We start from the raw sequence: 16,225 nt of genomic DNA, 5'->3' as shown, positions 1-16,225 counted from the left end.
CTCTGAGGTCTGAAATGACAAGAGGAACTGATGATCCACTACCCAATATAGAACTGATGATCCACTACCCAATATAGAACTGATGATGTACTACCCAATATAGAACTGATGATGTACTACCCAATATAGAACTGATGATGTACTACCCAATATAGAACTGATGATGTACTACCCAATATAGAACTGATGATGTACTACCCAATATAGAACTGATGATGTACCACCCAATATAGAAATGATGATGTACCACCAAAGGCAGTGCCCCACAGTTTAGGAACCAATGGTCTAGAAGTCAGATAACTGACCTAAAGTTTAAAGAAAACAGTTACAAGAATTAGTAAGGTACATTTAAAAAGTTACTGCATAATTGCCTCTCATAGGATCTATAGGGCTCTGGTCTATAGTAGTGCACTATATAGGGAATAGGGCTCTGGTCTATAGTAGTGCACTCTATAGGGAATAGGGCTCTGGTCTAAAGTAGTTTACTATATAGGGGAATAGGGCTCTGGTCTATAGTAGTGCACTATATAGGGAATAGGGCTCTGGTCTAAAGTAGTTTACTATATAGGGAATAGTGAGCCATTCGGAATGTAAACACCGCCACACTCAGAGATCAAACATCTCCTGACACATTTCATCATGTGCAGGTCTGCCTTTGCCTGGCTCTGTCGTCAAACCTAAATTCCAGAGTTAAATCCCAATAATGTGAAAACAACCACAGGCCGGAGATTAGCTCCCCCCCCCCCCCCCCCCCCCCCCCCCCCCCCCTTTCTCCGGCACCCCTCCCCCGCCAAAACACACTCTCCCTTTCTCTCTCTCTCTGAAAACTGTGAATACCTACAGTCTGTTCTCCATCAGTTTACATAGAGCTCACACTAGGAATCTCTGATTTTTATGATTCAACAAGTGTAATGTGAGTTCTACAATTCTGACTAGAAATTTGAGAGACAAGAACTTGAATCTAGGTTTCCCTGGAGACATAATAACAAGTGATCCATAACCCCACAGGGTGGAGGGGGACCTGTATCAGGGATCCATAACAGGGTGGAGGGGGACCTGTATCAGGGATCCATAACATGGTGGAGGGGGACCTGTATCAGGGATCCATAACAGGGTGGAGGGGGACCTGTATCAGGGATCCATAACAGGGTGGAGGGGGACCTGTATCAGGGATCCATAACAGGGTGGAGGGGGACCTGTATCAGGGATCCATAACAGGGTGGAGGGGGACCTGTATCAGGGATCCATAACAGGGTGGAGGGGGACCTGTATCAGGGATCCATAACAGGGTGGAGGGGGACCTGTATCAGGGATCCATAACAGGGTGGAGGGAGACCTGTATCAGGGATCCATAACAGGGTGGAGGGGGACCTGTATCAGGGATCCATAACAGGGTGGAGGGGGACCTGTATCAGGGATCCATAACAGGGTGGAGGGGGACCTGTATCAGAGATCCATAACAGGTTGGAGGGGGACCTGTATCAGGGATCCATAACAGGGTGGAGGGGGACCTAATCTCCACCACATAGACCAAAAACGTTATTGGATTATGTGGGTAATGTGCCAGATTTTTTGAAGGTATTACAGAGTGCTTGATTACACAATCCCCATCATTACACACACCTCCTCCCCATCATTACACACACCTCCTCCCCATCATTACACACACCTCCTCCCCATCATTGCACACACCTCCTCCCCATCATTACACACACCTCCTCCCCATCATTACACACACCTCCACCCCATCATTACACACACCTCCTCCCCATCATTACACACACCTCCTCCCCATCATTAAACACACCTCCACCCCATCATTACACACACCTCCTCCCCATCATTACACACACCTCCTCCCCATCATTACACACACCTCCACCCCATCATTACACACACCTCCTCCTCATCATTACACACCTCCTCCCCATCGTTACACACACCTACTCCCCATCATTACACACACCTCCTCCCCATCATTACACACACCTCCTCCCCATCGTTACACACACCTCCTCCCCATCATTACACACCTCCTCCCCATCGTTACACACACCAGGCAGTAGTGGTGTTGTTTACGTTCAGTTGTGATCATCTTCATGTTTCTTATTATTTAACTCACCTTCTGCACCTGCTTCCTGACTCCCTGTGTATACATTACAGATACACAGGTGTCCTGTCCTGTCTATCAGGTGTCCTGTCCTGTGTAGCCCATATCCTGTCTCTCAGGTGTCCTGTCTATCAGGCGTCCTGTCCTGTGGAGCCTATATCCTGTCTATCAGGTGTCCTGTCTATCAGGTGTCCTTTCCTGTGGAGCCTATATCCTGTCTATCAGATGTCCTGTCTATCAGGTGTCCTGTCTATCACATGTCCTGTCCTGTCTATCAGGTGTCCTGTCCTACTGACAGAGGTTGTCTCTGCCAGACAGATCACAGAGGTCGTCTCTGCCAGACAGATCACAGATCTAGTCTCTGCCAGACAGATCACAGATCTAGACTCTGCCAGACAGATCACAGATCTAGACTCTGCCAGACAGATCACAGATCTAGTCTCTGCCAGACAGATCACAGATCTAGACGCTGCCAGACAGATCACAGATCTAGTCTCTGCCAGACAGATCACAGATCTAGACTCTGCCAGACAGATCACAGATCTAGACTCTGCCAGACAGATCACAGATCTAGACTCTGCCAGACAGATCACAGATCTAGTCTCTGCCAGACAGATCACAGATCTAGACTCTGCCAGACAGATCACAGATCTAGTCTCTGCCAGACAGATCACAGATCTAGTCTCTGCCAGACAGATCCTAGATCTAGTCTCTGCCAGACAGATCCCAGATCTAGTCTCTGCCAGACAGATCACAGATCTAGACTCTGCCAGACAGATCACAGATCTAGTCTCTGCCAGACAGATCACAGAGGTCGTCTCTGCCAGACAGATCACAGATCTGTGTGACCAATACCACTCCCATTGTTTCACTAGCAGCGATGCTAATGCTGGCTGTGGGGTAAATAAAGAATACTAAGTCATATTTTTGGTAATTGTCCCTCAGGATCAACAGATCACTTTTTGTCAATAAACTTAAGTATATTTTAAATGTTGGTGTACTGCCCCCTTTAAATGTATTTTTTTACCACAAAAATATGACAAATAAATCTCAAAACGAAATGATACTACTGCGCACAGACCGTGCACCTGCTCCGTCATGTAAACCCATTTCCTGAAGCTCCAGAAGAACAGTTCTTGTGCTGATGTTGCTTCCATGTAAGGCCAATCTACTGCCAATGTTTGTGGATGGAGATTGCATGGCTGTGTGTGCTCGATTTTATACACCTGTCAGCAACAGGTGTGGCCATCATTGCAGAATCCACTCATTTACAGTGCCTTGCGAAAGTATTCGGCCCCCTTGAACTTTGCGACCTTTTGCCACATTTCAGGCTTCAAACATAAAGATATAAAACTGTATTTTTTTGTGAAGAATCAACAACAAGTGGGACACAATCATGAAGTGGAACGACATTTATTGAATATTTCAAACTTTTTTAACAAATCAAAAACTGAAAAATTGGGCGTGCAAAATTATTCAGCCCCTTTACTTTCAGTGCAGCAAACTCTCTCCAGAAGATCAGTGAGGATCTCTGAATGATCCAATGTTGACCTAAATGACTAATGATGATAAATACAATCCACCTGTTTGTAATCAAGTCTCCGTATAAATGCACCTGCACTGTGATAGTCTCAGAGGTCCGTTAAAAGCGCAGAGAGCATCATGAAGAACAAGGAACACACCAGGCAGGTCCGAGATACTGTTGTGAAGAAGTTTAAAGCCGGATTTGGATACAAAAAGATTTCCCAAGCTTTAAACATCCCAAGGAGCACTGTGCAAGCGATAATATTGAAATGGAAGGAGTATCAGACCACTGCAAATCTACCAAGACCTGGCCGTCCCTCTAAACTTTCAGCTCATACAAGGAGAAGACTGATCAGAGATGCAGCCAAGAGGCCCATGATCACTCTGGATGAACTGCAGAGATCTACAACTGAGGTGGGAGACTCTGTCCATAGGACAACAATCAGTCGTATATTGCACAAATCTGGCCTTTATGGAAGAGTGGCAAGAAGAAAGCCATTTCTTAAAGATATCCATAAAAAGTGTTGTTTAAAGTTTGCCACAAGCCACCTGGGAGACACACCAAACATGTGGAATAAGGTGCTCTGGTCAGATGAAACCAAAATTGAACCTTTTGGCAACAATGCAAAACGTTATGTTTGCCGTAAAAGCAACACAGCTCATCACCCTGAACATACCATCCCCACTGTCAAACATGGTGGTGGCAGCATCATGGTTTGGGCCTGCTTTTCTTCAGCAGGGACAGGGAAGATGGTTAAAATTGACGGGAAGATGGATGGAGCCAAATACAGGACCATTCTGGAAGAAAACCTGACGGAGTCTGCAAAAGACCTGAGACTGGGACGGAGATTTGTCTTCCAACAAGACAATGATCCAAAACATAAAGCAAAATCTACAATGGAATGGTTCAAAAATAAACATATCCAGGTGTTAGAATGGCCAAGTCAAAGTCCAGACCTGAATCCAATCGAGAATCTGTGGAAAGAACTGAAAACTGCTGTTCACAAATGCTCTCCATCCAACCTCACTGAGCTCGAGCTGTTTTGCAAGGAGGAATGGGAAAAAATGTCAGTCTCTCGATGTGCAAAACTGATAGAGACATACCCCAAGCGACTTACAGCTGTAATCGCCGCAAAAGGTGGCGCTACAAAGTATTAACTTAAGGGGGCTGAATAATTTTGCACGCCCAATTTTTCAGTTTTTGATTTGTTAAAAAAGTTTGAAATATCCAATAAATGTCGTTCCACTTCATGATTGTGTCCCACTTGTTGTTGATTCTTCACAAAAAAAATACAGTTTTATATCTTTATGTTTGAAGCCTGAAATGTGGCAAAAGGTCGCAAAGTTCAAAGGGGCCGAATACTTTCGCAAGGCACTGTAAAGGCGTGTCCACATACATTATACTTACAAAGTATCTGATTGGACAGCAGCAGGCCTATAGGTGCACTACAGAAAGTTGGTGACTCTACAAACTTGTTGGATGAATTTGCAGTTCATTTTGTTCCAGATTATTTTGTAACCAATAGAAATGAACAGTAAATAATTGTATCATTTTGGAGTCACTTTTATTGTAAATAAGAATAGAACATGTTTCTTAAAACGTCTACATGAATGCGGATGCTACCACGATTAAAGATAATCCTGAATGAATCGTGAATAATGAGAATGTCCCAGAGGGTCAAAGATCATACCTCCAAGACAGGCTAACCTACATTACTGGTAATGGTGAGAGGTAGCCTAAGAGAGTCCAGGAACCGTGCTGACTACCTGATGTGCTCTTGACCCTAATTGCTCCTTCAAGTTGCTCTGGATAAGAGCGGCTGATAAATTACTAAAATATACAGTTGAAATTGGAAGTTTACAAACACATTAGCCAAATACATTTAAACTCAGTTTTTCACAATTCCTGACATTTAATCCTAGTAAAAATTCCCTGTCTTAGGTCAGTTAGGATCACCACTTTATTTTAAGAATGTGAAATGTCAGAATAATAGTAGAGAGAATTACTTATTTCAGTTCTTATTTCTTTCATCACATTCACGGTGGGTCAGAAGTTTACATACACTCAATCAGTATTTGGTAGCATTGCCTTTAAATTGTTTAACTTGAGTCAAACGTTTTGGGTAGCCTTCCACAAGCTTCCCACAATAGGTTGGGTGAATTTTGGCCCATTCCCCCTGACAGAGCTGGTGTAACTGAGTCAGGTTTGTAGGCCTCCTGCACACGCTTTTTCAGTTCTGCCCACACATTTTCTATAGGATTGAGGTCAGGGCTTTGTGATGGCCACTCTAATACCTTGACTTGGTTGTCCTTAAGCCATTTTGCCACAACTTTGGATGTAGGCTTGGGATCATCGTCCATTTGGAGCAGTGGCTTCCTCCTTGCTGAGCGGCCTTTCAGGTTATGTCGATATAGGACTCATTTTACTGTGGATATAGATCATTTTGTACCTATTTCCTCCAGCATCTTCACAAGGTCCTTTGCTGTTGTTCTGGGATTGATTTGCACATTTCACACCAAAGTACGTTCATCTCTAGGAGACAGAACGCGTCTCCTTCCTGAGCGGTATGACGGCTACGTGGTCCCATGGTGTTTATACTTGCGTACTATTGTTTGTACAGATGAACGTGGTACCTTCAGGCGTTTGGAAATTGCTCCCAAGGATGAACCAGACTTGTGGAGGTCTACACATTTTTTGGAGGTCTTGGTTGATTTCTTTTGAGTTTCCCATTATGTCAAGCTAAGAGGCACTGAGTTTGAAGGTAGGCCTTGAAATACATCCACAGGTACACCTCCAATTGACTCAAATTATGTCAATTAGCCTATCAGAAGCTTCTAAAGCCATGACATAATTTTCTGGAATTTTCCAAGCTGTTTAAAGGCACAGTCAACTTAGTGTATGTAAACTTCTGAGCCACTGGAATTGTGATACAGTGAATTATAAGTGAAATAATCTGTTTGATAGCAATTGTTGGAAAAATGACTTGTGTCATCCACAAAGTAGATGTCCTTTACCGACTTGCCAAAACTATAGTTTGTTAACAAGACATTTGTGGAGTGGTTGAAAAACAAGTTTTAATGACTCCAACCTAAGTGTATGTAAACTTCCGACTTCAACTGTACATGTAAAATGTAAATTAGCATGCCATTTTGGACACAGACTCCAGCTAAGGTTGTTCCCACCTGTCTTCAGCATGCATAACACAGTTCCCCGCGGATCTGGCCGAGGCCTGTTGTAGTTTCTGAGACTCTATCCTTCCTGAGAACCCCTCCAGCAGACGCAGACCTCCAAAGTTCCCCGCCACCTCACCGTAGCCCCCCGCCACCTCACCGTAGCCCCCCGCCACCGCCTCCGCTGTCCTCAGACTGGACCTTCCCTGGAGGCCAGGGGCTGCTGCTGGGGACTTCAGGTCCAGGTCGCTCTTATTTTCCAGATACATGTTGAGACTGGAGAGTAGTCCAACACAGGGTCTAGACAGAGAGAGAGAGAGATGGAGAGACAGAGACCAATACAAATAAATGGGATTTGTTAAGGCCACACTACAGATTAGACCTATAGGTCAAAACGACACTACAGATTAGACCTATAGGTCAAAACGACACTACAGATTAGACCTATAGGTCAAAACGACACTACAGATTAGACCTATAGGTCAAAATGACACTACAGATTAGGCCTATAGGTCAAAACGACACTACAGATTAGGCCTATAGGTCAAAACGACACTACAGATTAGGCCTATAGGTCAAAACGACACTACAGATTAGACCTATAGGTCAAAACGACACTACAGATTAGACCTATAGGTCAAAATGACACTACAGATTAGGCCTATAGGTCAAAACGACACTACAGATTAGGCCTATAGGTCAAACTACACAACAGATTAGGCCTATAGGTCAAAACGACACTACAGATTAGACCTATAGGTCAAAACGACACTACAGATTAGGCCTATAGGTCAAAACGACACTACAGATTAGGCCTATAGGTCAAAACGACACTACAGATTAGGCCTATAGGTCAAACTACACAACAGATTAGGCCTATAGGTCAAAACGACACTACAGATTAGGCCTATAGGTCAAAACGACACTACAGATTAGGCCTATAGGTCAAAACGACACTACAGATTAGGCCTATAGGTCAAAACGACACTACAGATTAGGCCTATAGGTCAAAACAACACTACAGATTAGGCCTATAGGTCAAACTACACAACAGATTAGACCTATAGGTCAAAACGACACTACAGATTAGGCCTATAGGTCAAAACGACACTACAGATTAGGCCTATAGGTCAAAACGACACTACAGATTAGGCCTATAGGTCAAAACGACACTACAGATTAGGCCTATAGGTCAAAACAACACTACAGATTAGGCCTATAGGTCAAAACGACACTACAGATTAGACCTATAGGTCAAAACGACACTACAGATTAGGCCTATAGGTTAGGCTACAGATTCAAACTGTAGGTTAAGGATACAGATTAGGCCAAAAGGCATTACAGTATTTGCTTTCCTTCTTTGGCCGTTGTCACTAGACTAGCGTTAAAACACACAGGGAGGCCTGCGTTAGACTCGAGTTAACAGAGAGAGAAGCCTTCCCTAGACTAGAGTTTACAGAGAGAGAGGCCTACCCTAGACTAGAGTTAAGAGAGAGTCCTGCCCTAGACTAGAGGTTACAGAGAGAGAGGCCTACCCTAGACTAGAGTTAAGAGAGAGGCCTGCCCTAGACTACAGTTAATAGAGAGGCCTGCCCTAGACTAGAATTAACAGAGAGAGGCCTGCCTGTGTGAGATTGCCAATGAAGTATTGTTAGAGAATTGTGGGCTGGCAGGTATAATGAGCCTGGAAATCTGACTGTGTGAGATCCCCAGGGGAATCATAAGCTGCTCCATGTGGTCTAGACATGGGCTGCCCCATCATGTGATCACAACAATCAGCTACTACCATTGTGTGTCTGCATGTGTACTTGGTCCTCATTCAGAAACTCCGACGTCACATGACCCCTGGCTGGCCGTCAGCCTCTAGTAATGTGACGTCCTTGTGGACACGCTACACTACCACACCCTACTACCACACCATACTACCACACCATACAGATCTACTACTACCACACCATACTACCACACCATACTACCACACCATACAGATCTACTACTACCACACCATACTACCACATCATACAGATCTACTACTACCACAGCATACTACCGCACCATACAGATATACTACTACCACACCATACTACCACACCATACTACCACACCATACAGATCAACTAGTACCACACCATACTACCACACCATACTACAACACCATACTACCACACCATACCACCACACCATACAGATCTACTAGTACCACACCATACCACCACACCATACCACCACACCATACAGATCTACTAGTACCACACCATACTACCACACCATACGACCACACCATACAGATCTACTAGTACCACACCATACTACCACACCATACTACCACACCATACCTATCTATTAGTACCACACCATACCACCACACCATACCACCACACCATACAGATCTACTAGTACCACACCATACCTCCACACCATACAGATCTACTAGTACCACACCATACTACCACACCATACTACCACACCATACCACCACACCATACCACCACACCATACAGATCTACTACTACCACACCATACTACCACACCATACTACCACACCATACAGATCTACTACTACCACACCATACTACCACATCATACAGATCTACTACTACCACAGCATACTACCGCACCATACAGATATACTACTACCACACCATACTACCACACCATACTACAACACCATACTACCACACCATACAGATCAACTAGTACCACACCATACTACCACACCATACTACAACACCATACTACCACACCATACCACCACACCATACAGATCTACTAGTACCACACCATACCACCACACCATACCACCACACCATACAGATCTACTAGTACCACACCATACTACCACACCATACCACCACACCATACAGATCTACTAGTACCACACCATACTACCACACCATACTACCACACCATACCTATCTATTAGTACCACACCATACCACCACACCATACCACCACACCATACAGATCTACTAGTACCACACCATACAGATCTACTAGTACCACACCATACTACCACACCATACTACCACACCATACCACCACACCATACCACCACACCATACAGATCTACTAGTACCACACCATACTACCACACCATACCACCACACCATACAGATCTACTACTACCATACCATACTACCACACCATACAGATCTATTAGTACCACACCATACTACCACACCATACCACCACACCATACAGATCTACTAGTACCACACCATACTACCACACCATACAGATCTACTGGTAACACACCATACTACCACACCATACAGATCTATTAGTACCACACCATACTACCACACCATACCACCACACAGATCTACTAGTGCCACACCATACTACCACACCATACAGATCTACTGGTAACACACCATACTACCACACCATACAGATCTACTACTACCACACCATACTACCACACCATACAGATCTACTACTACCACACCATACCACCACACCATACAGATCTACTAGTACCACACCATACTACCACACCATACAGATCTACTGGTAACACACCATACTACCACACCATACAGATCTACTACTACCACACCATACAGATCTACTACTACCACACCATACTACCACACCATACAGATCTACTACTACCACACCATACTACCACACCATACTACCACCCCATACAAATCTACGACTACCACATCATACTACCACACCATACATATATACTACTACCACACCATACTACCACACCATACAGATCTACTACTACCACACCATACCATACAGATCTACTAGTACCACACCATACTACCACACCCTACTACCACACCATACAGATCTACTACTACCACACCATACTACCAACCCACACAGATATACAACTACCACACCATACTACCACACCATACAGATATACTACCACCACACCATACTACCACACCATATAGATCTACTACTACCACACCATACTACCACACCATACCACCACACCATACAGATCTACTAGTACCACACCATACTACCACACCATACAGATCTACTACTACCACACCATACAGATCTAATACTACCACACCATCCTACCACACCATACTACCACACCATACCACCACACCATACTACAACAACATACTACCACACCATACAGATCTACTACTACCACACCATACTACCACCATACTACCACACCTTACAGATCTACTACTACCACACCTTACAGATCTACTACTACCACACCATACATATTTACTACTACCACACCATACTACCACACCATACAGATCTACTACTACCACACCATACAGATCTACTAGTACCACACCATACTACCACACCATACTACCACACCATACATATCTACTAGTACCACACCATACTACCACACCATACTACCACACCATACTACCACACCATACCACCACACCATACAGATCTACTACTACCACACCATCCTACCACACCATACAGATATACTACTACCACACCATACTACCACACCCTGCTACCACACCATACAGATCTACTACTACCACACCATACTACCACACCATACAGATCTACTACTACCACACCATACTACCACACCATACTACCACACCATCCTACCACACCATACAGATCTACTACTACCACACCATACTACCACCATACTACCACACCTTACAGATCTACTACTACCACACCATACAGATCTACTACTACCACACCATACCATACAGATCTACTAGTACCACACCATACTACCACACCCTACTACCACACCATACAGATCTACTACTACCACACCATACTACCACACCATACTACCACACCATACTACCACACCATACAGATCTACTACTACCACACCATTTTACCACACCATACTACCACACCATACAGATATACTACTACCACACCATACTACCACCATACTACCACACCTTACAGATCTACTACTACCACACCATACAGATCTACTACTACCACACCATACCATACAGATCTACTAGTACCACACCATACTACCACACCATTCTACCACACCATACAGATCTACTACTACCACACCATACTACCACACCATACTACCACACTATCCTACCACACCATACAGCTCTACTACTACCACACCATACCTTACAGATCTACTACTACCACACCATACGACCACACCATACTACCACACCATACAGATCTACTACTACCACACCATACTACCACACCATACAGATATACTACTACCACACCATTCTACCACACCATACTACCACACCATACTACCATACCACACATATCTACTACTACCACACCATACATATCTACTAGTACCACACCATACTACCACACCATACAGATCTACTACTACCACACCATACAGATATACTACTACCACACCATACTACCACACCCTACTACCACACCATACATATCTACTACTACCACACCATACTACCACACCCTACTACCACACCATACAGATCTACTACTACCACACCATACTACCACACCCTACTACCACACCATACAGATCTACTACTACCACACCATCCTACCACACCATACAGATATACTACTACCACACCCTACTACCACACCCTACTACCACACCATACAGATCTACTACTACCACACCATACTACCACACCATACAGATATACTACTACCACACCCTACTACCACACCCTACTACCACACCATACAGATCTACTACTACCACACCATACTACCACACCATACAGATATACTACTACCACACCATACTACCACACCCTACTACCACACCATACAGATCTACTACTACCACACCATCATACCACACCATATAGATCTACTACTACCACACCATCCTACCACACCATACAGATATACTACTACCACACCATACTACCACACCCTACAGATCTACTACTTCCACACCATCCTACCACACCATACAGATATACTACTACCACACCATACTACCACACCCTGCTACCACAACCTACTACCACACCATACTACCACACCCTACTACCACACCATACAGATCTACTACTACCACACCATACAGGTTTTTGTTTGTATCTGGGCATTAGCTTAGCTAAACTGTTCCTGGTGCCTGTGGTTAAGACCATTCAGAAATCAACCAGCCTAGCAATGATCGCAAACTGTCTAGCAATGACATTTTATTAAATTAAAATAGAAAATCAGTTGCGGAGACAGTGGATTAATCAACCATACAGATATACTACTACCACATTAATCAACCATACAGATATACTACTACCACATTAATCAACCATACAGATATACTACTACCACATAAATCAACCATACAGATATACTACTACCACATTAATCAACCATACAGATATACTACTACCACATTAATCAACCATACAGATATACTACTACCACATTAATCAACCATACAGAATGTGTGAATTGTCTGCTGTTTGTCAATGAATGGCACTTTCTCCATTGTCAGAGATTAGTGAAAGGTTCCCAAGCTGGGCTTTAGTGGCACGGTATTATACTGTAGTTACTAGTCCTAAACTCTCTACAACACAACTCAGTGATGACTGTGTTCATTGACTCTAACTACAATTACAAAACATAGCAAGCAATGTTAATGTTTCCAAACACAATATATTAAAGATTTCATTAATAGTAATGTTCTGTTGATTATTCATGTAACAGTTTTTTGAAGGTTTTAGAACGCATATAACATTTAAACATTTAAACCTCATCTAAACTGTTTGATAATGATCACCTGATACAGGACACGGATTACAAATATGGAATGACAAAAACATTATTATTTAAAAAAAATCTTACCTTTAAAATTGTATGCTGTGAGGCGCAATTCTGTTGATAGTGATGGTGTTGATGATAGGTAGGATGAAGGTGCCCGGATAAAACTAACAACAAACGTGGACTGTCCCATACAAAGCCCCAGTTTAGTGATGTTGTTTCTGTCTTGGTGTGTGAGGTAAGGCAGTCCTGCTCTGTTCCTTATCCACTGGGAGGGTTGGGTGGAACGAGAAGGAAAGGTGGAGCTGCTATCTTTCCTAGTCCAGGAGGAGAAGAGGTGGAGCTGCTATCTTTCCTAGTCCAGGAGGAAAAGAGGAGGAGGTGCTATCTCTCCTAGTCCAGGAGGAGAAGAGATGGAGCTGCTATCTTTCCTAGTCCAGGGGGAGAAGAGGAGGAGGTGCTATCTCTCCTAGTCCAGGAGGAGAAGAGGAGGAGGTGCTATCTCTCCTAGTCCAGGAGGAGAAGAGGAGGAGGTGCTATCTCTCCTAGTCCAGGAGGAGAAGAGGACGAGCTGCTATCTCTCCTAGTCCAGGAGGAGAAGAGGAGGAGCTGCTATCTCTCCTAGTCCAGGAGGAGAAGAGGAGGAGCTGCTATCTCTCCTAGTCCAGGAGGAGAAGAGGAGGTGCTATCTCTCCTAATCCAGGAGGAGAAGAAGAGGTGCTATCTCTCCTAGTCCAGGAGGAGAGGAGGAGGAACTGCTATCTCTCCTAGTCCAGGAGGAGAAGAGGAGGTGCTATCTCTCCTAGTCCAGGAGGAGAAGAGGAGGAGCTGCTATCTCTCCTAGTCCAGGAGGAGAAGAGGAGGAGGTGCTATCTCTCCTAGTCCAGGAGGAGAAGAGGAGGAGCTTCTATCTCTCCTAGTCCAGGAGGATAAGAGGAGGAGGTGCTATCTCTCCTAGTCCAGGAGGAGAAGAGGAGGAGCTGCTATCTCTCCTAGTCCAGGAGGAGAAGAGGAGGAGCTGCTATCTCTCCTAGTCCAGGAGGAGAAGAGGAGGAGCTGCTATCTCTCCTAGTCCAGGAGGAGAAGAGGAGGAGCTGCTATCTCTCCTAGTCCAGGAGGAGAAGAGCAGGAAAGTAGAAGGGAAAGGCTCCTCTGAAGGGTCCCTCCTTCCCCCCTCCCTCCCCCCTCCATCCCTCCCTCCCTCCTCCCTCCCTGCATCCTCACCCCACATTGGTTACTCCCTCCCTCCCTCCTCTCGTTCGTTATTCCCTACCCACACCCCTCCTCATTCCTCCCCTCTTCTCGTTCGTTACTCCCTACCCACACCCCTCCTCATTCCTCCCCTCCTCTCATTCGTTACTCCCTACCCACACCTCTCCCCTCTAGTAGAGATATTAGAACTAAGTCCCCTAATACTAAGAAATGCATTGCCAAACCACATAGTTAAAATGTTTGTCTAATATCAATCACAATTCCATAAAGTGTAATCCACATACAGTTAATATGCAAGTTACTAGTTCAGTGCCTTGACTGTTCAGTATTGGGAGGGAGGCATTTTACAGGCCTGAATGTGGCTGTGTATTTGGCTTAAACACGTAATCTTACCTCGTCTCATCATTTTACTTCATCTAACCTCGTCTCATCATTTTACGTAATCTAACCTCGTCTCATCATTTTACATCATCTAACCTTGCATCGTTATTTTACATCATCTAACCTCGCCTCGTTATTTTACATCATCTAACCTCGTCTCATCCTTTTACGTCATCTAACCTCGTCTCATCATTTTACGTCATCTAACCTTGCCTCGTTATTTTACCTCATCTAACCTTGTCTCACCCCAGCCAGTATCTGCATCCCAAATGGCACCCTATCCCCTATATAGTGCACTACCTCTGACCAGGGCTGGCACCCTATCCCCTATATAGTGCACTACCTCTGACCAGGGCTAGCACCCTATTCCCCATATAGTGCACTACCTCTGACCAGGGCTAGCACCCTATTCCCTATATAGTGCACTACCTCTGGCCAGGGCTGGCACCCTATTCCCTATATAGTGCACTACCTCTGACCAGGGCTGGCACCCTATCCCCTATATAGTGCATGACCTCTGACCAGGGCTAGCACCCTATTCCCTATATAGTGCACTACCTCTGACCAGGGCTAGCACCCTATTCCCTATATAGTGCACTACCTCTGACCAGGGCTAGCACCCTATTCCCTATATAGTGCACTACCTCTGGCCAGGGCTGGCACCCTATCCCCTGTATAGTGCACTACCTCTGACCAGGGCTAGCACCCTAACCCCTATATAGTGCACTACCTCTGACCAGGGCTGGCACCCTATCCCCTATATAGTGCACGACCTTTGATCAGAGCTCATAGGGCTCTACAGGGTGCCATTAAAGACCCACCGTATGATCAACCCAGCCTAACTAACCCAAACCTCCTCAAAGCTTCTAGATACGTTTTCACAAAACCCATATACCTAGAAAGAAGGCCATGAGGTGGATTGGGGAAGTTCCTGCAGAGCTGAGACATGACATCAGCCCAGCATATGAACCCTGTGTGTTGCTCAGAACTACAGGGTCAGACCAGGGTTGGCATATCCTGACATCCGTGACTAAAAACTCAGTCAACCAGACTAACAGAGGCTCGAGGCCTAAAGACATTTGTTAAAACTTCCAACAACTAATTACTTTTGGCTTCTCAGGCAATACGTTTCTAATTCACCCT

At 44.6% G+C, this 16,225-nt stretch overlaps 1 protein-coding gene across 1 annotated transcript in view; it reads right to left on the bottom strand.

Moving 5' to 3' along the window:
• The window catches only part of oca2 (oculocutaneous albinism II), a 165,584-nt gene extending 151,675 nt beyond the window's left edge, over window positions 1-13,909 (bottom strand). Inside the window, exons 1-2 of the mRNA XM_036978983.1 lie at window positions 13,574-13,909; window positions 6,818-7,105 (exon numbers count right to left, since the gene is read on the bottom strand). Of these exons, the coding sequence (XP_036834878.1) occupies window positions 6,818-7,074 (257 nt within the window). The 5' untranslated portion in view covers window positions 7,075-7,105; window positions 13,574-13,909. The remainder of the gene's footprint in view (window positions 1-6,817; window positions 7,106-13,573) is intronic.
• Window positions 13,910-16,225: the final 2,316 nt, after the last annotated feature.

This window comes from Oncorhynchus mykiss, chromosome 5 (assembly GCF_013265735.2).
Source record: "Oncorhynchus mykiss isolate Arlee chromosome 5, USDA_OmykA_1.1, whole genome shotgun sequence".
In the NCBI taxonomy this organism is placed as follows: Eukaryota; Metazoa; Chordata; class Actinopteri; order Salmoniformes; family Salmonidae; genus Oncorhynchus; species Oncorhynchus mykiss.
This window is presented reverse-complemented; position numbering and strand designations above follow the sequence as displayed.